At 45.0% G+C, this 25,525-nt stretch overlaps 1 protein-coding gene across 1 annotated transcript in view; it reads right to left on the bottom strand.

Moving 5' to 3' along the window:
• The window catches only part of LOC106814512 (protein singed-like), a 38,890-nt gene continuing 13,365 nt past the window's right edge, over positions 1-25,525 (bottom strand). Inside the window, exons 2-4 of the mRNA XM_014818824.1 lie at positions 3,541-3,691; positions 2,940-3,244; positions 1-2,676 (exon numbers count right to left, since the gene is read on the bottom strand). Coding sequence (XP_014674310.1) covers positions 2,471-2,676; positions 2,940-3,244; positions 3,541-3,691 — 662 coding nt within the window. The 3' untranslated portion in view covers positions 1-2,470. The remainder of the gene's footprint in view (positions 2,677-2,939; positions 3,245-3,540; positions 3,692-25,525) is intronic.

Genomic DNA, 25,525 nt, shown 5'->3' with positions numbered 1-25,525 from the left:
TTAAGAATTGACAAGAACCAGGGCAGGATTTACACATTTCTGCACTTTATTATTTTACTTTATAATGAATAAACAGATTACTTTCACAACTACTCGTGTGCAACAGCCAATGGAGGGGATACGTCCAGCCTTCTCTATCCGAAAGTCCAAATTAAACAGTGTACAAAACTACAAGTAATGTGTATATCTATCTGTTTGGTTCTTGATGAGTGTAGGAGCGTGAGTGTGCTTGTGCGTGTGTGTGTGGGCGCGCCTGCACGCACGTACGACGTATGCGGGCGCATATACACACACATATAGCACATTGCAGAAAGCGAATACGTTTTTGGTATAAAAACGGTCAGCGAATTGGTGGTAATCCACCGTACTATTCCTACGTTACATGCACACATTGATGTTATGAGCAATACCATGTATTACTATAATAGCCGTACGTGCACATATATGCACGTGTCTGCGTGCGTGCGTGCGTGCGTTCGTGCGCGCGCGTCTATGCTTTCACACTTCTATATGTCAATGAAAGCAAACATGTTCAAATTATGTATAATATAATAGCTTGCATTGTGGCATTGGAAGGATGATTTTGGAATGGTTTATAGCCAAACCGAGGGAAGTGAAAGCTAACTACGTGTAAAAAAGTTTCATACTCTTTATAAATAGAGCTTTTATATGGCAACCTGAAATCAGGACTCTTAAATATAAATAGGGAATAGCATTTTCATTATATGCAACCTTATATATATATACTAGTAGTACTTCATCATGACCGTTCGTGTTAAATTTTTACTCACAAATCACAATTTTTACTCGCAAAAAGTGCGCGCCGATTATCTATATTAATCCTTCAGTCTTTGGCTATATAAAAATAATCATCGTTATAATGGAAAACATTTTGTACCACGAGCAGAGGTGATCTAATACCTCATCATATATCAACTCTCTGCCAGCCTGATTAGTTGTGTGAAATATTTGTATGCAATAGGCATTTTATTGGTCATGTCTGCGATCTACGAAATTGTGACCTCAACTGGGATACAGGGCATATACGATATATAGTTCCAACAACGTCATTATCTCATCTAAGAGACTGTTGCTACAAAGAAACAAAGGCGGGAACGTATGCCGCCATATTGTTGTGGTGGTTGTAAGCAGCTCATATTGTGTGGTAGATCGTTCATATATAGTCATAATTTAATCTATGGGGTAATTTTAAGATGCCGAGAACTACCGACATCAAACGGTTCATTACATGAATCAAAATAATTGTACCTCTTTGAACTACTATAGGCAGTTCCTCTACATCACCTATAGTAAATATATATATATATATATCGTAAGTAAAAATTACATAACACACTTTGTTCCCTAATCGACGTCAGTTAACAGTACAATCTATTGCAAATAGTAAACACCAGAATACCAGAAGAAATCCGCACGCGTGCTAATACTGATGTGATGATGTGTTTGTATGTATTTTCCAATAACTTTTTGAACGCATTTTCACAAATATGACGAATGTGAATTCAAAATAAGCGAAGTGCAAAAATCATAAACATCATAATAAGTATCATATCCAATACTATGCTTTCCAGGATTTATCCGTTTTACACCAAGAATAACTAGAGCGAAACTGAGACTAAAATGAACCTTTACACCTATGTAAACCAGCTATATATATATATATATATATATATATATATATATATATATATATAACTATTTTCGCCTGCAAGCACCACAACAGGGTATTCGGTTTACAGGGGTTTTTTCAAGTTGAAATTTAAATTTAATACGCAATCATATACTACATTATCGCACCATGCAGGTGTGAGAGTTTATGATCAATCCCCTATTTCCTCCGTGTACACTTTTGTATAAATCGTTGTGCATGACGCTGTGCTGCCTGAGAATGTATTGTATCGGACAGGTCGATGTTTAGAAATGGAGTCCTGTATAGATGTGCGATGCCTTTAGAATGTGTGTGAAACGTTCAGAATTCTATCTCATCTCGTACATGGTTACGTCTCTGTTGATTTATAAAATTTGCCCAGGACAAGAAGAACGCACTCAGCTGTAAGTACGGAATGAACAGCCAGCTTCCTTAAACATATTAATAAAGGTGCTTCGGCACACGCACGAATTTCACACATATTATGCATCATATGAAAAATTAACAAACGACATACTAACGAGTGGCTTTACACCTGATCCCCCTGCTTCCATAAATACTGCAGAGGAATTTCGACGTGGTTCTCCCAATAATCGTACTCGTTCAACTACCTTCTCTTCCTCCTCCCTCCTTTCTCCTATTCTTCTTCTTCTTCTCCTCCTTTCTCCCTCTGATTCATCCCGCCCCCTACTCACTGTCTTTTCCTTCCCACGTTCCTCCCCTTCATTCCACAATTTTTTCCTTCACGTCCTTCATTCCTTCCCCTACCTCCCCCTCCTTCCTTCGACTGGGACCTGCAAACTAGAACTCCCATAGCGTGTCATTCTTGATCTCTGTTCCGTTTGCCTTGAATAGGCCGCTCTGTTCTCCCCGCAGGTAGTAACCACTCTTGGAGCGGATCGACATGAGCGTGTGATCCTGCAGCTCTAGGTAGAATTCCGACGCTGGCGCCCCCTCAGTGGTGATAAAGTAATCATCCTCGATGTGCCAGTAATGATTGTTCCGGTCTGAAACACCACAGAGTGCAGACATTGGCAATCACCTAAATCAGGCCTAAATATAACTGTTAGACAATTAGAGACCATGAATGCAAGATAAGGGACAGGAAAGTTAGAATAGGAGGTATGGATGAGACCAAGACTCAAGATACATGCCTCAGTAGAAACTGGCAAGGCATGCTAGGAGCGGTAAGGCATGCTATAGGAACAGTAAGGTATGCTATAGAAGCGATAAGGCATGCTTAAGGAGCCGTAATTCCCCCCTGACCAACCTTTAAGGAAGTAGGAGCCGTCCTCGTTCTGCTCGACCTTGATAATGTCATGACTCGACTTGTTGCACTCCAGCTTCCGCGAGGCGGTGCTCTTGAAGCCCACGAACCCGTGGCTGCCTCTCAGCACCATGATTGGTCGGTTGATGAGCTGGAAGCGGAAGTGCTCCTTGGCGGTCGGTTCGTCGATGGTGGCCGACAGCTGGCCGTTCATCTTGGCCGTCACGTACCTACCGTTGGGCGCCTTAACGGCGACGCTGCCGTTCTGCTGCCAGTCGAGGTCAAAGTGACAGCTGGGGCTGATCGTACTGCAATACATCACAGCCAGACACGGGTGCTGTAGAGATCGGTGGAGGCGCTGGTGCTCAATATATAACAGGGAGGAAATTAAGACGCGTGTTGTAGAGGCCTCGGCGAAAGTCTGTTATGATTTCGTGTCTGTTTTACTTGATATCTTTTATGGACGGTGGGGTATGGCATATGGATGGAGGGTTTCAGGATTCAGACTTTCAAACTTCCGTTACGACAACGCCCCTGAGTCAATCTCTGCCACTGTGTAACCATCTGTGTGATGGTTAATATAGTCACATGACTTTTAACTGACCTTGATTTTGCTTGTATTCCGCCACCGGATTCCAAGCTCCAGTACTTGTCCTGCTTGGTTCTTATCAGCCATTTCTTAGAAGTCTTCACTCGCTCGATTTGGAATATTTCTGTGTCAGTCAGTTCCTCTTGATTGGCCGATAAATCAACACCTAGAAGTAGAAATTCAACGAGAACATGGTGAGAGATTTTATTATACACACACAACTTGATGCGAATCTTTTCAATTATTCATTGGCAGCAACAACGAATCATGGCGCGTTTAGAACGCATCTACGTCAGCGCCCTAGAATGACTCGTAGTATGACATGGGATTCGACAGAAAAAGGCGTTTACATACGTGCGGCGTGTAGCAATTACTCACGAAGTTCACAGTCCCGCTGAAAACATCAAACACGCCGGTTTGTTACGATTATTTTATTATTAGTATTGTCATTTTATAAACACAGTTTGATCGTTGCCGACTTTTGCCTTCGCGACAGCTCGTAGGAATGCCATGGTTGTGAGTAGGGGACGTGGACTGAAAAATACAGGTTCTTCGATCTGTCACGATATTACAGTTATTTTTTCTTTCTCTCGAGTCTCCTCGCGGAGCATAGGGAATTAGCTCCCGCACTTCTTTTGTTTCTGTGCAACAGAAGGAGTGAGGTTGTTGGCCTCAATCCAACATTCTGACGGTGCTTCACTCGTACGCGATCTTTAATGATCGGCCCCTGTATACGGAGCAAATATTGATAGATGTCAGGCCTCGTTTATTTTCACTCCTCTCGTAATTTGAAAACCATGGCTTCATTGCCTGCAAGTCTTAAGGTTATATGACAGCAGTCGTGTCGTATTCAGTCGGATGAGATGGCAATAACTGCAAGACTGTCAAAAAGGGAGGTCTCTGGCGTTCCTTGCTCCATGCGCTCTCTCCTTATCTCCCTTCTCTCTCACTGTCTTTTCCTTTTTTAATATTCATGTAACACCTCACATAGTGGGTGACATTAATGAATCGATGTGAAAAGGGTGTCAATCTTTTGACGCACTAAATTAATACCTGTCTCTAGTATATGAAATATTGCCTCTAAAGAGTGGAACGTCGCTTATTCTGCTTACAATCTTTCCGGCGCAATAATTTCTGTCCATATATTTGCACTACACGTGTGATTGCGTGGGTAGAAAAGTACTCCCGTATTTTTGGGATACATATGAAAAATTGGTATTTTGTAAAGTGACGCGCCGAAGGCAACTATTTGAGATTTCTCCCAGCCGATTCTTAAGAATTGCTTCAAACGGCACTTCAAACAGCAAGACTGATATCTGTATCTACGTGCCTGAAGTGGTTGATTCATGCTCCCTGCAGGTGGCAGTTGTTATGCACTACGTGTTTTGGACCAGTTGTGAGACGTTGTTGATGAATATCTACAGGAATGACCTTCGCTGTCACCTTTCCAACCCATGGCCATATGATGCTATTCTCTTGTCATGCTTATGTCCGCTTATCGACACAAATTATCAGTCAGGTATTAAAGTGACTACGTCACGAATTTTCTATGGTAAAATTTGTAAAAAAAAAATTGCCATTTTTTTACATTAAAAGTAAGAACTAACGTTACTAAATATATCCTCAAAATCTCACCTGATAAAAATGTTTTTACGTTGGTTAAATTTGCAAAAATCTAGACGATTTGGTAATTTCTGTTGTCTAACACTATTCCCCCAGTACTGTTCAGATACTGGCGTCTCTCTGTTTTTCACCGGCAAATTAGGGCATATAAAGAAGGTATATAAGCATGAAAAGTAAACAGAAACACTAATTGTATTTTCATACATTTTATTTTGTACAAATAACACACAAATGTACTACTTGATGGTGCTAGAAATTCGTGACGTAATCACTTTAAGTGGGTATAAATGTTTCATCTTCCTTTACGACACTCACTCTATTTACGACCTAGCGCTGTGTCAAAAACGAAATTCTAAATTGTAACCCATCACTGACGCTCATAGGGTCTATGTCCCCCAGGGTACTATCGGAGGGTACCCTGGGTACGGTTCGATATATCGGAACGTACCCTGTTAACTATCTGATATGGTTAGGGTTAGGGTTAGGGTTAGGATTATGATTAGGGTTAGGGAGTAGGCGTAGGCGACTCCCTAGACTCGTTAGTGGAGTAGGCGAGGTACGGTCCGGCATATTAGATAGTACCAGGGTACGTTCCGATATATCGAACCGTACCCAGGGTACCCTCCGATAGTACCCTGGTGGACATAGACCCTCTCAGCATCACTGACTAATCACTAACGTAGCCATTACGCCTCAACAGAGGGCGGTATCTGAGACCGTTCCATCCACATCCACCAAGCTTAATCGACATTGTAAAAAAACGACTAGATGAAGTGTAATATTACATGTTAAAGAAGGATTTGTGAAAATTTCAGTACCACTAACTTATAAAAGATTGTTCTTATCTGAGCAATAGTGATTCTCGTTGTCAGTAAAACCGTCATGCGACACGGTAGCGCCATCTCGTGCGATCTATAACGACGCGTAACCTTTCAAATGTTACTCACGTTTACGCGATGTGTTTTAGCATTTGGCCATTACCCACACCCCCACCACCGGCGCTTACTCCCACCCCCATCCCACGCTCGCATCTAGGAATTATCGATCCCTAGCCTCTAACCACTGAGCTTCATGGTTGTTACGGTTATGCTGTCTGTCGCCATCACAAGCGCGCTTCAAAGATGTACGTGGCATCTGTTGGTAGCCTGGCAATCTGCCAAGGAATTGTTCTTTGTTGTCGCTGCGAGTGTGATGTATTTATGAGCTTTCATGCTTACTGTGACGATTGTCCTTTGATACGGCATGAGTCACGGCGCTCTCATCTCGCCCTGTAATGTTTTGGAGTGATCGTGCAGCGGATGCAATGCACCGTACTATAGGACTCGGACTCGCACTCGCGTATTCGTCTGTCTCATGCGGACTTCACTCTCCCATAGATATATCAGGAGTCTATCACTAGATAGTACTATTGATAGACTCCTGATATATTGATGCCTACGCACACTCTGTACACAATTCAACACAACGCCAGTTACGCGTGAACACACATATATACACGGACATTGGCTCAGCACACAGCGATCGTACGTTGTGACGACGTGTAGCGAATCCGTGTTTTATATTTCGCTGGGTGTTGTTGTACATCATCACCATCATCGTCGTCATCATCATCATCTTCTTCTTCTTCTTCATCATCTTCTTCATCATCATCATCATCATCATCATCATTATCATCATAACCATAATCATCATCATCATTATCATCATCATCGTTATCGTCGTCGTCGTCATTAGTATCACTGGCCACAGAACAGCCCAACAGGACAGTATTGTCGCTGACTGCCTTGCAGGAGATATAAACCAGATAAGAGCATAGCGAGCGTGCGTCACGTACAAAAGGCTCCCTCCATGATCATGATGGATAGACGACAGGACCCGGCTCTATATAATCTGTGCACGAAAAAGATGCAGAGAGAGGGGAAGACATGTAAGAAAGGAGGGAAGCGGAGAGCAAGAAAGGGCGAAGAAGAGAAAGAAAGAAGAGAGGATGTGGAACTATAGGAGGCAGACAGTGAAGGCGGGGAGAGACGAGTTTAAGGCAGAGAGAAAGAGGAAGAAAAGCTGGCGAGATAAGAGGGGCGATCGGCAGAGAGCAGAAGAAGGGGGAGACAGAGGAGCGAGCAAGAGGCGGAAGAATAAAAGGAGAGAAGCTGAGAATAAACGAAGGGGAGAGGCGAATGCGAGGTGAGGAGGACAGCACGAGGAGGGTGGCATGCAAGAGGTCTCTTCATAGCAGCTGTATAAATTTTACTTCACATTTTTCTGGTGTAATAAACTGCCGCTATATATATGATATGGAGTTACGTACTTAACCATAGCGACAGACAGATGTAATCTCGGCATAAGAACCACATGACCATTAGGGTTATATCCCCTTGGATAATTTTAACGTGATGAGACTGTGACAGATATAAACATTAAACACAAGCATTCTGTGTTATAACGAAAGTGCAGCGTTTGTGTAACGCGCTGGCAATAGCCAAACGCCCCTTACGGGCCTCCTGCCAGGCAAGCAGCGTACGAAATCTGTCGCGCAAACACAGGCAGCCAGCTGTTTCGTCTGCTTTTTACCAACTTTCTTCTTCGATCAGACAGGATGCGTGCGCAGGTTTTTCGAAAAAAAATTGGCGTCCCGGAGAGGTGAGATGCAGTGTGTGATGGGGTGAGGGAAATTTCCGCTTGCATACAGCGCCACAATTATAGCAATTATGCGCGGAAAACACAGGTTTTCCGTTAATATTTAATATATATACGGTTCAACAGCATTGCTCCAATTTCGGTTACAAGTTTCTCATGGAAAGTGTATGTGTGTGTGGGTGCGTGTGTGTGTGCCTTGCCTGTGTGTTTCGTGTGAAAACTCGGTGGAGGCAATTTTGAGTAGTCGATTATCTACTTTACATCAATTTGCACCGAATCTTGCTTTACTGAACTGTGACATTCGCCACAGGTGCGTGGAACAAAGCTGCCGTTTCATCGACGCAGTTAATGGCCTCTACAATCGTAGGAAACACGCGAAACACGATCTATGAATGCTTTCACAGTTTGTCAGACAAGTTTATGTGTCCGATAGATAGCTCGTAAGACGGCGCAGGCTACCGGTGTGGTTTGCTTGGCGGGTTAGGGATGGTTGAAATAAATATTGATATACCTATTGATCTATTGATCTATTGATCTATTGATATAAGTATAGATACACATAAGTATTGATATCGCTATCGGCCCTTCCGTTTTCCTGCGCGTTTTTTGAAACTCGCGTGTTTTTTTCGTTCGCGTTTAAAATGTGTTCAAAATTTAACAAGAATCATGGGCTTTACGCTTACTACGAATGTTCGTAGAAAACGACGTAAACGTGGTTCGTTAGAACAGGCGTTTACACGCGGCACTGGTGAGCGTAGGAAGTGCGCTCTACGCGCGGGTTTATTGACTCTACATTCCGGTCTCAGACACACTCAATCAATTATACCGCAATTACAACGTTAATTACGTGTACGCAATAAAAGTCACACCTAGACTGGCCCAACGTCCTTTGCTTCGCCTTGTCCGAGTGTGCCGCTAGTACATAAGTATTGATACCAAGATAATACCAATACGTGCGTCGGACTAGGGAAACTTAAATGACCAATCACAATGGGCACAATGCCCACTAACGTCCCTGCTCAACAATACGCGAGTAATTCGCAAGTTGGCGATAATAATATGATAATGATATGCTACATTTGTTTATAAACAATACACTTCCCATTAGAATATATATAGGTCTCTAGCCTAGCAATTCGGAACTTATTGTTCCGTGACACTGCACCCGGAATTACAAACATGCTTGGGCGGCAGACGTGGGTTACCAAAACAACACGGAATCACTCCTATGTTTATCACGAAGTCTCCTATTGGTTCTCCGCCTCCCTTCCCCCCTCTCTCTCTCTCTTGTTTTTTCTTTCGTTCTCATTCTCCTTAATTCCCCCTCTCTCTCTCGGCTCTCTCTCTCTCGTCTCTCTCTCTCTCTTTCTTCCACCTCTCTCTATCTCTCTCTCTCTCTCTCTCTCTCTCTCTACTTCTCTCTCTCTCTCTCTCTTCTTCTCTCTCTCTTCTAACTCTCTTTCTCCCCCTCCTCTTTCACTCTCTCTCCCCTTCTCTCGTTTCTCACCCTCTGTTCTCTTTCTTCTCCACCTTTCGCTCTCTCTCTTTCTCCCTTCTCTCTCTCTCTCTTCTCTCTCTCTTCTCACTCTCTCTCGTCTCTCTCTCTACTCTCTCTCTCTCTCTCTCTCTCTCTCTCTCTCTTTCTCCCCCCCTCTCTTTCACTCTCTCCTCCGCTCACTTTCTCCCCCTCTCTCTTTCACTCTCTCCCCTCTCTCTCTTTCTCCTACGTGTCGATTACAGCCCGATGGCCATAATCAGCGTAAAACCCGAATCGATACAATCAGTAGATTTTTCCATGCGGCGCAAAACGAGAGAATAAACCATAGCGCGGGCGCCATGGGAACGGAAATCACAGCGTGGGCGCCATCTGACGCCGAATTCTCTCCACGCAGTATTTGCGCTTAAAATCACAGATGACATTATTAGAACGAAGCCGGAAGTGCGATGTTTGTCTTCCAGTCGGAAAGCTGTCATCACTGCTAGTGCAGTTTCCGATGGTTGTTAGCAATATATAGAGCAAAATACGCTGCACGCTACAACGAGCAAGCGATTAATCGATTTACCAACTAAAGCATCGTCAATATAGATCGAAATCACTTAAATCGCTCTCCTAAAAATGCGACACAAACCTCTTAAACCAGAAGTTTAGGCGCTTTGGTCGGATCTGTACGACGCATATCATGATGCAAGCCAATCGTATGTGAGGTGATGGTTGGGGTGGAACAAGGGTACATAATCTTTTACGTTTTATATAAGTCCGCGTGATGACGTGTAAATCCTTGTTTTTAAACCAACTTTCATTACAAAGATTGATGGCGAAATCATCATATTTTCTATCATGACGAAAATGATAATGGCTCCCCGGTGGTACTTCTCCAGGCGTAACTATCGATCTACGCTCGTTCGCAGGGGAACCGCTGCAATCAGATTGCAGATGTCAACGCATTAATATTAATTCACGTGCTTAGCACGCACGAAAGACTGACTATGCACAGGGGCCCGTTGCCAGAAACAAAATTAGTCTTAGCATTAGTCTTACCATTAGTCTTGGCATTAACTTTTTCCTGTAGACTGTTGACAGAAACATCGTGAAGTTACCAGAATGAAATAGCCTAGCAAAATATTAATTTATAAATGAACGATCTACCACGCAATACGGGCTGCTTACAATAACTATGCAAACAATATGCAACAAATATACACGCACTAACGCACGTACGCCAATACACACGCAAGCACGCACGCACGCACGCACGCACGTGCGCATTTAAAGTACCTAGGAATGCTAGCGCCACCTTGCGACGCCGTGCGGTTATAGGTGGCATACAATAGTAGCCCTATTTCGTCTCTGGTAAAGGCCCTCTTTTGAGTTTTTTTGAGGTAAAATACCGATCTATAGTGCACTAATTTGCATTATGCACGCAAGGTCGATGCCTTGTGTGGTGTAGCCATGATGACCGGTCGGCCATTTTTGTGTTGGAAACGGGATCCGACTACATGATGAAACTTCTCGAGAACAATCTGGCATATGTTTCGGGTAAAGATCGGTCTTTGAATCTGTAGTGATTTAGAATTAATAAAGTGTATATCGCGTATGTGCCGACAAGTATTTGTAATTAATATTTGTTCGATGCATATTCAGGCCTATGGACGCCCTCTACCGTTGTACACCGCCTATATCATTATTTACACTGCGGATAAGTACCTATATCCGTGCCCTCGCTTAATGTTGGTAAGGGCTGTGGGTTTCTGTGTCAGCCGTATACGACTGGTTATCCGGCGACCACTCATGTGTGAAATATTTACTCATCTGCGCTTCCTGACATTTACTCAGGTGATAATCTAGTGACCTGCGCATATAGCTACTATATATATGTAATGAAGCAAATTCAGCAACTCTCATTCATGAGAAATCATGCATGCAGGCAGATTCGATGATAGAAACTGGCCTCGGGTGACAAATCACTTGCGGGCCTCATTAATGCCAAGGCAGCACACGCAAGTAGGGCAGTGGTCTTTCCCCCTCCTTATGAAAAGTAAAGAAAGTGGACGTGCTGACCAAACGCGTGACATACGTAAGTCACGTGGTTTGGCCAGCCTAATTAGAACGAAAATATGAATAAAAAGGCACGTTTTAAAGCAGAGAGGTAGAGTCGTCTATACGCTAGATTTGTGAGTATAGCTTGGTAATTGCATTGACTTGTTTGCTTGTTATGTATGTGTGTGTTAAACTACTTTGAGACTGTCAAACTAGTTTGAGACTGTGCAAACTATCTTGAGTGTTTGTGTATGTGTTGTGTGTTCCTTGTTTAGTTAAGGCAACGAAATTGTACGCGACCCTGCCCCTAGAAGGATTATAATAATTGTAGATTGTCTGGTAAAAGAAAATAGAACTAGCGTTGTACATTACATCTTGTTGCTGTCATACGTATCTACGTTCTCTCTATTAATCGTGCTATCTAATGGTAACATCTTACACGCGCAAAAAGTTACGAACCTCTGGTACACTATACGACACGAGCCTCATTACATCTTGGTATTATTTGCTCTTGATTACATATACTCATTCACCCACTCACCCACTCACCATTCAACACCCACCCATCCACTCACACATTCAACACCCACCCACAATCCACCACTCACCGCTTCACTACGTTGTTGAGCGGGGGTTCTAGCTAGCACTGGCGCGCGGTGCGACTCCCCGCAGCGCTGATGCTGATATCTGCTTATATATGTTCTTATAATATAATATAATATATGTTCATATAATATGTTCTTCACACACCCACGTACACACAGCTGTACATCATGGGATCCACCGCGATACCTGCGTGTGTCATTAGTGGCATGTGGGCGATCAGCGTCTAGACCATCCGTCTGCGTCCGAGCGTGCATGCGTATGTGCGTACGTGCGTGCGTGCGTTCGACGCTTTTCAGACAGCCACTGTACACAGCCAAGCCGCTTCTTTACCTCCGAAATCCACTCCACATACAATTCTAACCCTGTCGCAGCCTCAATCCTCAGGACCCACCTACTATCATTACACGTGGCGGTGTGTGGTAGAGGGTTTTTGTTAGGGGTCGTTACTCGAGCAGTTGTGTTAGGTAGCACCTCGTGCTGTACATCGACCAACCTTCCTGCTTTTATCGATCTACGAAGGGAGAAAGCACTGCTTAGACTGATGGAGGGAGTTCACGTAGATCGTTAGGTAGTAAACACAGGAGCAATGAAGAAGCCCTGCGCGCAGTCTGCATCTTCTTCTTCGTCACTGCTCCACTCCCTCATCACTTGTAATTTCTTCAATCGCTCACTCTCTCACACTCCATGACTCCGTCTGACTCATCAACTTCGTCACTCCGTCACTCTCTTACCCGGTCGCTCCATCAGCCAATGACAGCCATACTATGACACCGCCGACAGCCCGAGCTTCGTACATCGCCGCCAGAACCACGTGACTGCCGCCCCCCACCCCGGCCAGTTGACGTAAGGTCGAACAACGCGTTGCTAAGCCCGCACAGCAGCAGCTGCTGTGCAGACGATAATATACAGCGCCGATTCGCGCAAAACGTTGCCAGATGAGTAATGCTTTTCCTTTTACATTAATTTTTACAATGAGAACGGCCAGAAACAATGAATGTGTGAATATTTCAGGAATGCTCCTAGATACCTTCACGCGCGTGTGCACATAAATTAATGATAAGCAGTAAAAAGCTCACGCCGTGACGCTCCGATGAGCAGCAGACCAAGAAACGGGAGAGAGAAAGGGAGGAAGCTAGATAGCGGGGAGGGAACGAGAGAGAGAAGGGTTAGAGCAAGAGAGAGGTGAGCGAGAGAGAGGAAGGGAAGAGAGAGATAGAGAGAGAGAGAGCGAGAAAGACAGAAATAATAGCAGAGAGATAAGCAGACAACAGACAACAGACAACAGACAGACAGACAGACAGACAGGCAGACAGGTCACAGACAGACAGACAGACAGACAGATTCCACCGGTTAGTAATAACCTTACAATCACAATATAACTCTCGCAGCAGTGTTCGCATCTACTGTGTCATCCTTAGTTACCGATGAGCCAAGCCAATGATTTACACATCAAGCTGTTACAGAGTTACATCAAGCTAATCATTCAGCACGAGCTGTTGCTGCTAGTGGTAATGAAACCAGCAAACAAATGCGGCAAGCTGGAAGCTGAAAGCTCCAAGCCTCCTCGCGTCTAGCTGTCATTTCGCCATCACCAAGCTCGCTGTAAAACTCTAACTAACGCTAGCTACAGGCATCATGATCAATTACTGCCGCTCAGCGACGTTGCAAAACGCGTGATTTATGAACGCGCCGTCGCCGCTCAACGCTAAACCTCGCAAACTCCCGACGAACGCGCAACGTGGCAACTCCAAATATTGACGGGACCTCTGACCCACGACAGCCTAGAAAAGGCCATCAGCAGCAGCGCGATCTCCTAGGCGTATCTCCGGTAGCCGATCGACACCTCGCCGGCAGCAGCAGCAGCAGCAGCAGCAGCAGCTATAGTGACACTGTAAACCAGGTTAGCCACCTGGGGTGGGAGAGCCGAGCCAGTGCCGTGAGATGAAAAGCGCAAAATGACCGTTGTTAGCAGATTTTGGTGGGAAAATTGCGGACAAAACTTGTTGTACAGTGTGCGGCTCCAACAATACGTTCACTCTTTGCCGCGTAAGCGAGTTTCGAGGAACGACGATTACAACATTAAATAAATGACCTATATAATTCTGTGCGACTCTACAGTCGCACTGATTATGACGGCGATGACGACAGCGACAATGTCGATGATATATGCGCTCTTTGCGGTATGCTCTATACTAAGCATTTTAACTACTCTACATACTCTACTAAATAGAACTACATATTTCATACTCTACAAGTGTTTGAACGATACTAACATACATATCTGATACTCATCCCATTCCTATTCGTATCCAGTAGCAAGCAAAAGCTCACCATGTTAATCATAACACCCTAATTTGCCTGTAACACGCACGCACGCACGCACACACACGCGCAAACACACGATAACACAGCTCTGACAGAGACTGCTCTGACAAGGAGCCACGTTGTAATATCTAGGTTCTTGCGATAAACCTTAACGTTTCCGTGATTCTCTTGTCGCGAATTTTTTCCTCTCATTTTCTTCTATAACAGGAAGGGAGGATAAAGCCTCGCGATAAGTACCAGCTAATTACCAGAAAGCCGTCTCTCCTCATAACGACCGTCTTTACACGGTGTGCGCGCGGACGATGTTAGAAAGAGAGGCGAGAGAGAAAGAGAGGGACATGGACAGGGAGAGGGGGAGAGTGAGAGAGAAAGATGGAAGGGAGACAGAGGGGCGAGGGAGAGAGGAGAAAGAGAGAGAGAGCGCGCGCGCGACAGGCTGAGAAAAAGGGAGAGAGAGAAAAAGGGAGAGAGAGCGAGCGAGAGAGCGAGAGAGCGAAAGAGAGCGAAAGAGATAGAGCACGAGAGAGCGGCAGGGTTACAGATCACTGTCACATCACGTCTATGTTTCTTCATCAGGGCCATAGGCTGTGCCAATTCATAGGAGGAAGGGGCAAAATTTTGGGGAAAAAAGGAGAGCGCAACCGCCCACTCAACGTGAGTCGTGTTGTGGGGTGGGTCTGGGACCAGGGTATCACGGATGACTATACGATGATTTACACTTAATTTACGGTTACTTGCATTTAATAGGCGTTCATCTTGTTTTTCTCAAAAATCTAGGTGTGTATTCGTCCCCCTTACAAGAGGCTACGGCCGTGGCTATGCGGCATAATCGCCACGTTGGCTCTATGCAGGTAGGCTCATTATCCACGCTACACCTGCAGAATGCCAGTAGCAGCTACGCGCTGACGGAACAACACCTTAGTGTTGTTGATGGTAATCGACAGAGATGTGATCACAATAATCCTTACAAAAAGACTACATGACATTTTTCCTGCGCGCTTCCTCCGTCGTTGTAAGTCATGCGTGGCCCCGTGTATGGTGGTGGCCAAGGAAGGCTAAATCCTTCTTCAATCCAGGTGTTTGGGTTATAATTATGTTTGGCACAGGTTTAGGACTAGGGTTAGAGATGGCCACAAGTTACCTTATCGCTTCTCACTACGTATAGCTACCACGACGTGAAACAGTCGTATAGTCTGGTCGGGCTGGGATAAAGATAGGACTAGTGTAAGGGTTAGCGTTAGGGTTTTGGGTTGTAGTTTCGAATTTGGGTTGGGGTTAGGGCTCACGATATGAGTGTAAAAGTTTGGGTTAGAGGACGAATAGAGACAAGCTTAGGAGTGAGAGTAACGTAAACATAACACAAATCGAACGTTTGACGCTTTCTCTTTCTCTCTCTCTCTCTCTCTCTCTCTCTTCATTCCATCTTTCTATCTCCCTCTACCCTCACGTCTATCTCTAACTCATGTCCCAATCTTTACTGCATGGTAATTAAATTATCGGTTAACCTGGCACACAATGTTCCACCCTAGACAAACGCTTTTACGTATTCGCTAAACCACCTCACAGCATGGGAACACACGCTACATTCTTAGCCTCTTTCCACTGTTCAGTAGGAGGAAGGCAGGCCATAAGGGCGAATCGAATATGGGAAAACTTACCGATCTAAACCTGCTGTAAAATGCCTGTAACGTACCCCCCCCCCCAATACTACATCTGCCAACTACGGCTAGTAACTCGCCTCACTTTCGCCACACTCGATTTCAGTCATTTTTTTACATTTTCATTTTCAATTTCCTGCGCCAGCATACGCGTCCCCGCCGTTCTAGACCGCTGGTAGGTGTCTAGCCAGTGCCTTATATCGGCTGACCTTGAGTGTGTGTCTGTGACCTTCAGACTAGTCTGTTTATTACGATGATTCCAGTCCACGTCTTTGTTGTTTTAAATGCCGGGATGTTCGGCTCAGATGACACTGCATGGGAGCTGGGGCGCGGTGCGCCCAGCTAGTAGCTACGTACGTAGCGACCTTACACGTGTGTAGTCTGCGGTACTGCAGTGCTTTTTACATCAGGCTAGCTCCTGATATGAAGGGTTTTCATTCGCAAACAGATATCAACATGTCGTCAGGTTTGCCAACAGGCTATAACTACTGGCGCTGATGGTATGTAAGGTGTTGGGGTGGCGGGGGAGGAGAGAGGACGGTGATGGTTAAGAGGAGGTAATGTGGTGAGAGTGAGAGGGTGGGGAGCACAGGCACTTGGAGCGTTTCAATAAAATATAATGCTAAATAAATACGAAATCTATTTCTACTTACAAAGTCTTTCATGCTTTCTCTACTCTCTTTTCACTATTATTGCGACAATGTTCCTGTAAATGCCGTCCAATGCTCATGCACGCCTGGCTGCCGCACGCTAAGCTGCCTGCACACCTGACACATAAATATATAGATATTTTATATATATATATATATATACGTTAGGTCGGTACGCCGCTATATATAGATTAGATGATAGATAGATGGAATGGATAGATAGGCTACCTATAGATGTATAAAATGACTTAAATATTAGTGTACTCATATTGATTATTACTAATGTAACATAAAATAAATACGTAGTTAGTTTAGCTGTGCCCAACGTGTGTCAGTGTGCAGCAGCTAGCGGTGGGAGCCGTGTGGTTGCAGATGGGCAGTTTGGACGGCAGTTCGTACAGGAATGTCGCGCGCGGCCTAATAGTGAAGAGGATAAGAGAAACATTAGACTTTGGTCAGTAAATGTTTCGTATTTATTAGCATTCTTTTTGATTGGAAACGCTCAAGTGCCTGCTGGGTGGGCAGGTTAGGTGAGACGCTGTGGTGAGAGGTTGCATGCTGATTATTATAATTACTATATTTATTTATTTATTACTCGCCAAGCGGGTTGGCAGGAGGTTTTGTTTTCACCCGAGTGGTGTGTTTTGTTGGTTTGTGGGTTTGTGGGCTTTGGTTTGTGGTTAAGCCTACGGAAAGTTAAAAATATTTTAAAGTTTGGATGGATTGTCATATTATTCCAGGGATAGTGTCGGATCGCCTAACTTGAATTGTATGAGATTTTGGTGGTGATCGGATCAAATGTAGTTATTAATTAATGTTTCGCGATCGCGTCAGAATGGCATTGGCGCGCTAGCCTTAGAATTGATTGAAGTTTTTGTGGGTGGCATTCCTGGATCCAATTAAGTTAATTTAACCTATTAACTTATTACTGAATTTTCAGGATAGCGGTCGAGGAGGAGGCGGAGTAATTAGGATTGCGATTCAGTTTGGTTGGTGATCCGGTCCATTTTTTTAATTAAATTTTCACTTAAATAATTAATTATTAATTAAATTTTAACGAGTGAGAGGATTTCGCTGCTTAGAGAGGGCTGTGCTCTTCGAGCTGTATAGTTTATATATATCATAAAGCTGAGGTGATGGGTGGGAGAGGGGATGGAGATGGCGGGATGGATGTGAGAGTTTGGAAGCGGCTTATAGGTTGCATCGAGGGGCGACGTTCGGCGGCGATTTTCTGATCGTAAACGGCCGTTGTCCGTGTTTCGTTTCCGCGTCGTTCGGGTTTAGAACGCCGCGAGTTCGTCGAGCGCAGCCCAATTTAGGTCAAAACACGATTTAGCTGTTTGCCGAAGCAGGCGGCAACAAAAAAAAAATAAAAAAAAAAAAAAAAAATTGGCTCAAATGACCACCTCACTTCTTTCCCACCCCTACTCGTTTTTATTTTCTATGGCTATATCTATTTCTCTGGCCAATTTAGCTCGATGTACGTCGTGAATTGTTTCATTAGATGGCATAATTTAGTTGTCTCGCGATAATTTTTTTTAATACAGTTCGCCATAAAACAGCCAAGATGTCGGACCGCGTCCTCTGTTAGGCTCGTGTTAGCCATGACCTCGGTAAGAGAAACGCACACTATTCGGGTATAGGACATCGGGTTTGAGGCACCTAATAGATTATCTAGGAATCTCCCAGACCAATGCATAAATTCTCTGATAGTTAGCACCACGGGTCGCATTGAAACAGACGCGTGGCATAACCGTAAAACAGGTGTTGCGATCCCTACCACAATCCCAATATAATGCGTTGTACCACCTCAACAGCTGAGCACGGCTAGACGGGGGGTGGGTGGGGGTCGTGTTTCTCACCAGAAGCGAACAATGGTGTCTTGTTCTTGGTTTCTCGCGGCGGGCGGCGGAGAAGCTGAAGGGTCACGAGCACGTCACATGTGCTGTTACGAACATTCTGGCAATTCGATGCGTCGATGTGCGACTCCGCTGTGCCTCATCCACGTCGGCTGCACGAATGATGACGAAGTGCTGCAGCTCTGTGCCACCATGTTCGTCGTCATTCTCTCGGGCCCCCACCCGACCTATCTCAAATTCCATCTATCTATCCTTATTCTTCTTTTTCCCTTCTTCACCCCTCTGTCTTCCCCTTTCTCTTCCCCTCTTTCTTCCCCCCTCTCTTTCTTTCTCCATTCATACATCTCTCGTTTGCCGGTTCGTCCGTCCTTCGTGCACCTGTCTGCGTCCGTCTATTCGTGTTTGACTGCCCGTTCGTCGGTCGGTGTGTTTGTGTTGCCGTTCTTACCCTTCGTCCCATATTAGCGCATGATAACCGCTTCATAACACTGCTTACACCCATCTCAAAAACATTGCTATTGAGTATAGATCGTCGATGAGCTCTCGCGCCTGCTTGCTTTCCACACTGTCGCAAGATGTGTTTATATATAGGAATATGCGAACATGTTCCAGTTATCATGTAGTCTTGCCCACGGAACACGCCGGCGCGGCAGCGAGGGTGTTGTGCAGGATGTCAGCCATTATGCATCATTACCCCGTGTCTGGCTTGACCAGCTAAGCTTGGCATCCCTCCTGATTCACATCGCCGGTGCACGCGCGTGTTAAGTGGAGCTGAAGCTATACGTAGGTAAGAAGTCATTCGCATAGAATCGTTTATACGGATGCGGAATTATAACTTTTACGCTTAATAACTAAACAAACGAGATTTTATCGTGACTAGCGTTCGTAAAATTTTCGGAAATAGCAGAAACCTGATTTTATGAGCCAATCAGATTCCGGTAGACGCAATAGAGTTTCATACTGCTCGCGCCGATGACCAACGAGCAGATGACTTCATTAACCAACCATAGTTCTACCGGCAGGCTGATCCTCTGGGAAATAACTTGACAAAAATCCCGTGAAGCCGCCCCTTGCCACGCTGGTTCGTACTTATCAACGACTATTAAGAGGTATTATTAGCTCTTGATATTATGGCTGGGGCATTCATCGAGCAAAGTTTGATGCCACGGCTAGTCTCTCAACATACAGCCAAAGCCAACACAGGAGTACGGACACAGCGAACATATTATACTGCCACCTGACGGGCATTATATGGAGTTACGCGCAGACAATGTTGATGTCTGTTGCTAACCCAACAGCCGTCTCGTGTTCCGGGTGTCAAATCGAAGGGGATTAACTTATGATGCGTGTCACGATGACATAGCAAGACACACACGCCTGCTATAGAGTTAAACAAGCAGGTGGGTTGGGTGGGGGGCTGGGGCCTTCACTTCCTCATGTTCGACCACGCGTGTATAATCAGCGAATGAATAAGATATTGATCCATCGCGGAACCCGCCCCGCGCCCCTTGTCTGTTGCGGTCCGCGGGGGGGGCAACAAACATCCGAACCCAACCCATTACTTTTTACGCGCGGTCTGGTAAACCCCGGGGAGTAATTAATGTCTGCATAACGGCTCTCACCGTTGTCGCTGCTGTCAGTCACTTGACGGAAGGTGTGCCTTTACAATGCAGCAAGGCATCCACGGGATTCAGCTGTGCATGCGCAATCGCACCCCCCGCCGCGAGATCACGTATTCTTACGATTCAGTGTGACAAATGCTGGAGCCGTCGGCATTGCGAATGACGTTTTTATTTCGGCGACTTCCAGCATGGTCTTGAATGACACCGCCCGTCGTTGCGAATCCTTTGTGCGATCAGCCGGAGGGACGTTAGGACACCACTAGTCTACCCGGTCGACGGGTTTGTGTACATTCGTTCATCTTCTCGTGGTTTACGGTGTGCGAATGTATCTTCATCATCCAATGTAGACGATGAATGGGAGACAGATGGGATGGGAAAGCCTCTGCAAACTACCGGCGTAATGTGTACGTGTAAGAGGACAGCTGCCTCAGCAGGGATCTGGGCAATATGGGTTGTCAATGGATTCACTCCACACGCTATAGGCGAAGGCTTAAAAATAATACATTTGTTAGCCGCTCTAAACAATTCCGTAGATCATAGTTTCGTCTGAATATAATAAGAGAATAAATAAGAGTATTGAAAGTATTTTGGTATACGAGGCTAGCCGAACTGAAGCCGAGTCATGTCAGTAATGACCATAAACAGGAGTAGCCACAAGTTACATTATCGCTTCTTCCTACGACGTCTAACAGTCGTAGAGCGTGGTCGGGCTAGAACAGGAGCTACCCCAGGCTATAATAATTGCATAGGTAGAGTTACCAATCACCGTACGCATACGCACCGCATACGCACGCACACGCATGCACGCACACATGCATTTATATAATTATCACTATTATATGCGGTAAATTCTCATACTCTCATGTCGTGGCAATCTTTCTACCGTGTATGATCAAATATACACCCCATAACTCTATCACTTGAACGGCGGATGTACCCAATTAATGCAATGGCGTAATTCAAAAAAAAGAGGAAATTTGGGTAAATTGATTAGATAACCGAGTGTATTTAAGGAATTGCCTCTAATAATATCAAGGAGGTCAACTCTGTAACAATAAGTTGATGTTTTTCGCGAGGTCGGCCCAGTCGTGTCGGCAGCTACTATTTAGTATCTCCTAACATAGTACCACCTAACATAACCTAGGTCACCTTTCTAGTAAAAACTGCGTCAACTTCAAACATGTATACGCCAGGGCGTTACAGCGTCCGCGTCAAAAATTAATTAAAAATTCTTAGTTGCATACATAAGCATACACTTTATTCATGCTAAATGGCCACAGATTCAAGGCTTTACTCGAAACTTGTCAGCAACATGATGCAAATTTCCAGCAAGTTGTCGGACCCACACAAACACAGCGGACCGGTCACCGTGGCTATACGTCAATTGAGATTATTTACTCCTGGTACCACCTATATGTAAGGGTCCTACTGTGTCCGCATCAGGGTCCTGCCCTGTCTGCACCAGGGTGGTATCGCGCCCGCGTCAGGGTAAGATGTGGAAGCCAGCGTCGGTATTTCCTAGAGTAGGTAACACGCGCTCTACACAGCTGGCGCCGCCACACACGTGCCGCTATCTAATTCCACCTGCGCACACGCTACGTATTGTTTGTTAAACAATGCGACAGGAAATGCCAGGGGTCCGTGCGGTTTGACCCGGCACAGTCAGGGAGAAAGTAACGGACACACAAAGGGCAGAGACCTAGTTTCGCAGCTGTTGTCACTGGCCGTGTGTACACGTAAGCGATTAGAGGACACAACAGTACGATGATCACGCCACGAGTGGTACGCTTAGCACACAGTTTATGATAGCAGCGAATACAGGGGCTCTCTGTACGTACGTGCCTTCGGGCGGGCGTTCGCGTGCGTGCGTGCGTGTGTGCTCGCGTGGATGTGTGTGCACGCGTGAGTGGACCGATGTGTGTGTGCGTGCGAACGTGTGTGGACGCGCGTTTGTGTGCGTGCGTGCGTGCGAACAATTCACAGGTAAAGCAACAGTCAATACAACTTCTCTACAAACGTTGTGAGCGAGGTATAATCATTTTGAATAGTACCTACCAGAAGCGACTGGTGAACTCATTACTTACACTTGTTAAGAAGTATAATGGCGGACAATGAACGCCGTACAATGACCACTGATACGTGTGTGTGGTTCCTACTGGTCATTCGAACACCAGCAGCTGCATCCGAGTTCAAACATTGACCCTATCCCCCACTATAGCAAGCTATAGTTAGTTACACACGCGACGACTACAACCACTAAAGTTCTAAACCGTATCACTCTCCTATTCAACCAAATTTTATAGTGATCTCATTCATTTATAATCCCGCGTAAATTATTCCTCCGATAAAAGAAAACTGAGGCGGTTGAGAAACACGCAATTCTCTCTCTCTCTCTCTCTCTCTCTCTCTCTCTCTCTCTTTCTCTCTCGCGCGTCACTCTACTGCCGTAAATCGCTTGCTATAGACTCCAGTCTACGCCATCTTCCTGCCTGCCGTCGGGTATTCGACTACTCGCCGACTTCGGAGTCAGTCTGGACTTGTATTATATAAACGGAGTGGCATCAGCTCCGTGATATAACAACGGGTGGAGGTGAATGGGGTGAAACTACGGGGGAGATACGCATCGTCGCGTAATGCACACTCGATAGATGGAACCCTCGCGTCAGTTTGCCGCATCGCGTGCGCCGCACCACGTAATCGGTGAGACATCTATGGCCCCTGATGTAGATTCACATCTGACGCGCAGTATCAACCGCCATTTGACACTGTCTCATTGCACGTCATGTAAACTAAGCATGCGCATCCAATAGTTGCGGATTACCTCCGATATACGGATAGGTCTATTGTTGATTGAGAATTAATAATTTTGTCCTACTGACAATATTTTATAATAACTTGTAAAGACCAATTTTGATAAATATTTGACCTAGTGTATTAACCATAGGTCACTTCACTCACTACGCGGACACCGGGCGTTAGTCTGGCGGACTAACTGTTCTGTTTAGACATATTTTAGGCCTCTTCCTTGTGTATGGATTATGTGAGGATATTCCTTATTATGTGGACGTACCAGGCACTATAGTTGCCTGGACACCTGTCACCGCGAGGTGAATGTCTAATCGACAACCCCTGAAACTAAGGCACCAGCTGTCACCAGGCGGCGCTGTATGTACCGTATGACCAGCGATCGATATAGGGTGATGGTATCAAGAGCTAATAATACCTAAGAGGTATTATTAGCTCTTGATGGTATGCGTATGTACCCCGCCCCACCACAGAGAGACCCCCGGCGTGCGACATTCTTTCTGTCCACGTGTAAATATTAGTATAAATAACGGAGGGGCATTAAACGCCTTCCAAGAAGTTCCCCGCGTAGCGAGAGATGGCAGTCATGGTATTCGACGAACACGGAGAGGCGAGGATTATTGCATTCATCTATAAGGTGACAGTATCGACAACGATACGGCCTTTTTATCATACTTTTTATGATATCTTATTAATTTCGTTAACCGCTATCCAGATAATTGCCACACAAGAATGTCATGACACGATATAATGGTTTTCAGTTCCTAGTTCCATCCAGTTACCAGGAATTCAAGACGTAACTCTATAAAAAATACTCCACGACTGGTGCATGGTGATGGATCTATTTAAACAGGTTAAAAGTTGATTCTCAGCACAGCTGGTAGAACGGTTGATAGAACGTTGAGAAATTGCTCGACTCGTAGATTTTTCAACAAAAAGTTGATAGTGTAAACCCAGCTTTACGCTGTCAGACTAGGATCAAACAAGAGAAATCAGTGAGCAGACACGCTAATTGATTTGTGTCCGTTCATCGAAGCTCGTGCTCCAGCTCTTGCGGCGCAGGACTGCCCTCTAATCATTAGTTGGCTACAGACTAGACACGATAATATAACAACACGCTGAAAATATTATGAGCCTCCGCAGAAGTCCCGTGACCTTTCGCCTTGACGTGCGGAATCGTCTAGTCAAGTTATGTCGACGAGCCACTAATGACATGATGTAATAGCTACTCCCAACCCCACACTCCCCCTCGCCACAGACACTTCCGGTCCGGCCACATCCGGATTATCGATTGTTTGTGTCTCGCTTCCGGGCAGAAGGTGACCGACGAGTTCACACCCGAGTTCACTTCGACTCTGTGTAGGCAGGTGGCGCTGTTACGCAAACCGACATCGTATTAGTCACGATCGACAAACCCAACACTCATCGTTATCACTGCATAGATGACCGAGAATGTACGAGCACTGATGCAGCGGTAATATTGGCATAATCACATTCGTGTATACAATAATACACTCACACAACATGTGTGCACGCGCGAACATGCAGACTTGTAAGTTGTGATGAAAGTTACCACACATGCACGCACTCACGTACACACGAGTATATTGTCAAGAGCTAATAATACCTATTATACTAGTATTTTTAGCTCTTGATATTGTGTATTTGACCATATATTCTTAATAATTTAATTACGTGCGCGCCCATACACCGGGAGTTTACGTAAGAACTATCCGTTACTAGGTGCTTATGTAAGAAACATACATAACTGAGAGTTTACGTAAGATCTATACATTATGGGGAGCTTATGTAAGGCGTGTAGGAGTAACACTATTACTATTAGCTAATGAACGCCGGACAGCTACGAATTGGCCGTAGCCACGGATCGTAAAGACGCTGAATATTTTAGATGAGTTTTTTCACGTACGTCGTGTAGTTGCCAGCAATCGCTGTTGTGGCTCACAGCAAGCAACACGTCGTAGCAGAAACTAACGTATGAGCCAGCATGAAACTAATTACTCTCATTACTAATTAGTACTACAATCAATACCATCAGATCAATGACTGACCAGTATAATAATTTCCATTTCGATCACTAATATTTGTTGATTGATCTTGCCATGATCCAGATAATGTCATAATCAACAGGTAATCAATAGTTGAGATTGCATTAAAATTCTGCCCACTGTATCAATCCACCACCCACGAAATGTATCAACTTCGTCACTCTAGCAGGTAATCGCTAATTACAACTGTAATATATTCGGACACCAATGTCTGTAGCAGGTCTCGTTAACACCTTACGCATTACCTGTACAGTGAGTCGTACAGGTATGCTATACAGCTCTGTGCGCGGTTAGTCACGATAGTAGATATGCTCCCTCTCGCATCTTCTTATTCAAGTTATTGATGTAAAATATTAAAACCGTACGCGTGCCGTTAAATATTCATCGCAATCACCTGCTGTAGAGCTTTGCGCAGATCAGAGAGAAAGACAGAGAGAGAGAGAGAGAGAGAGAGAGAGAGAGAGAAGAGAGAAGAGAGAGAGAGAGAGAGCGACGAGAGAGAGAGAGAGAGAGAGAGAGAGAGAGAGAGAGAGAGAGAGAGAGAGAGAGAGAGAGAGAGAGAGAGAGAGAGAGAGAGAGAGAGAGAGAGAGAGAGAGACGAGAGAGAGAGA

This window comes from Priapulus caudatus, unplaced genomic scaffold (assembly GCF_000485595.1).
Source record: "Priapulus caudatus unplaced genomic scaffold, Priapulus_caudatus-5.0.1 Scaffold934, whole genome shotgun sequence".
Lineage (NCBI taxonomy): Eukaryota > Metazoa > Priapulida > Priapulimorpha > Priapulimorphida > Priapulidae > Priapulus > Priapulus caudatus.
Note: the sequence above shows the minus strand (reverse complement) of the source record. Positions and strands in the feature narration are given on the sequence as shown.